A 2,500-nucleotide genomic window follows, 5' to 3' on the forward strand; every position below is an offset into this window, starting at 1 on the left:
CCTCTCCCTCCTTTGCTCACAGCAGCACGAGGCTGGAGACGGGGCCAGAGGCTCCCCTGTCGCTGAGACGCACGACGGGCTACATTCACCCACTGAGCCCTTTTAATATCGCATCAATAATGAATCGCATTCCTGTTTCCATCCACGCCTCATCAATTATTGATGCTGTTCTGCCAATCTGTCACCGCGCGACACTTGAACCCTGTGACACGCTGCGCGGGGGCTATCGGGGGGGCGGGGGGCGGGAAATCAACCCGTGAGAGGCTTTGCCAGGCTTGTGCCAGCAGATAACCTGCTGGGTTGACCCGCTGGGGCAGACAGATGGGAGGGATGCCAGGTTCTAACCGGGCGGAGGTAGCCGGTGTGACGCGTGATGGTTGGATAATTATTTCAACACCCTGCCAGACCACCACGTAGCGGGCACGTCCTTAGCCAGGCACGAGCGATTCCCTTACCCGCTGTGTGCTACAGGATGATACAGGAGCAAGCTCGAAGGGCCCACACTCCCTCCCATTTTCTAAGCCTCTGTGTTTTGTTTTCAGTCATTCCTGGGACATGGGCATCGCTGGCTGGGCCAGCATTTATTTCCCGTCCCTCGTTGCCCCTTGTGCGCGTGCTTTGGACTCAGCAGTCGATGCCCGACGCAGTCAAATAGCATCCCCCGCCATCGGGCTCAGAAGGCAGGGCTGGGTGAGGCAACAGAGGCAACCAGCGCATTTAGGTTTTGGCGGCACGGTGGGTTAGCGCTGCTGCCTCACAGCGCCAGGGACCCGGGTTCGATTCCCGGCTTGGTTCACTGTCTGTGCGGAGTCCGCACGTTCTCCCGTGTCTGCCTGGGTTTCCTCCGGGTGCTCCGGTTTCCCTCCCACAGTCCCGAAAGACGTGCTGGTTAGGGTGCTAAATTTATCCACAGTGTAACCCGAACAGGCACCGGAGTGTGTGGCGACTCGGGGATTTTCACGGTAACTTCATTGCGGTGTTAATGACAGCCTTACTTCTGACTAATAAATAAACTTCAACTTGTATGTGAAGGGGTAGAGCGGCATGCAGATCCCATCTTTTGGGGCAGGAGAGGGAGTCGGGGTGGCGGTGGGTGAGGGGGGGGATAGTTGTGGGTGTGTGGCCGGGGAAGGACAGGGGTGGGGGGGTCACCCTCCGAGGAGGAGCGGCGAGGAGAATCTCCCAGACTTACCCTTGCTCATCCAGCTTCAACAGCATTTCCGGAACCTTCGGGGAGTTGGATGCCAAGCGCAGACACTGGACGTTCAGCCCTGGCACCACGTATTCCAGAAGCTTCTTGGGTGGGATTCCCCGCTGCGTGCCGGGCGGACCGAGGAGGGAATCGATTCCTCCAGGATAGACGCGCGGAGAGTCCGGAGCTGTGGGCGCAAAAGAGACATGCGTTCCACCGTCAAAACGTGATGGATAATTTACCCAATTCATCCAATACCAACATTGCCCATCCCTAGTTGCCCCAATTCCCCAGTTGAGAGTCAACCACATTGGCTGTGGGCTCTGGAGTCACGTGTAGGCAAGACCGGGATGAGGGCGGCAGATTTCCTTCCCTAACGGGAACCAGATGGGTTTTTCCGACAATGGATCATCGGTCGATTCTCAATTCCATTTATTGGATTCAAATTCCACCATCTGCCGTGGGCGGGATTCGAACCCGGGTCCCCCCCAGAACAAGTGTGAGGTTATCCACTTTGGAAGGAATAATAGTAAAAGGGACTATTATTTAAACGGTGAAAAATTACAACATGCTACTGTGCAGAGGGACCTGGGGGTCCTTGTGCATGAATCGCAAAAGCTCAGTTTGCAGGTGCAGCAGGTGATCAAGAAGGCAAATGGAAGGTTGGCCTTTATCGCGAGGGAGATGGAGTATAAAAGCAGGGAGGTCTTGCTGCAACTGTACTGGGTACTGGTGAGGCCGCAACTAGAGTACTGTGCACAATTTTGGTCCCCTTATTTAAGAAAGGATATATTAGCTTTGGAGGGGGTACAGAGAAGGTTCATAGAAACCCTACAGTGCAGAAGGAGGCCATTCGGCCCATCGAGTCTGCACCGACCACAATCCCACCCAGGCCCTACCCCCACATATTTTACCCGCTAATCCCTCTAACCTACGCATCCCAGAACTCTAAGGGGCAATTTTTTTTTTAACCTGGCCAATCAACCTAACCCGCACATCTTTGGACTGTGGGAGGAAACCGGAGCACCCGGAGGAAACCCACGCAGACGCGAGGAGAATGTGCAAACTCCACACAGACAGTGACCCGAGCCGGGAATCGAACCCGGGACCCTGGAACTGTGAAGCAGCAGTGCTAACCCACTGTGCTACCGTGCCGAACCATTAAGGGTTCACCAGGTTGATTCCGGAGATGAGGGGGTTAGCTTATGAGGAGAGATTGAATAGACTGGGCCTGTACTCATTGGAGTTTAGAAGGTTGAGGGGAGATCTTATAGAGACATATAAGATAATGAAGGGGCTCGACAGGGT

General features: G+C 55.0%; 1 protein-coding gene across 1 annotated transcript in view; it reads right to left on the reverse strand.

The window, feature by feature from the left end:
* Positions 1 to 1,191: 1,191 nt before the first annotated feature.
* The window catches only part of LOC144491004 (signal-induced proliferation-associated 1-like protein 2), a 12,368-nt gene continuing 11,059 nt past the window's right edge, over positions 1,192 to 2,500 (reverse strand). Inside the window, exon 3 of the mRNA XM_078208685.1 lies at positions 1,192 to 1,379. Coding sequence (XP_078064811.1) covers positions 1,266 to 1,379 — 114 coding nt within the window. The 3' untranslated portion in view covers positions 1,192 to 1,265. The remainder of the gene's footprint in view (positions 1,380 to 2,500) is intronic.

The sequence above is a fragment of the Mustelus asterias genome, unplaced genomic scaffold (assembly GCF_964213995.1).
Source record: "Mustelus asterias unplaced genomic scaffold, sMusAst1.hap1.1 HAP1_SCAFFOLD_4204, whole genome shotgun sequence".
Classification (NCBI taxonomy): Eukaryota; Metazoa; Chordata; class Chondrichthyes; order Carcharhiniformes; family Triakidae; genus Mustelus; species Mustelus asterias.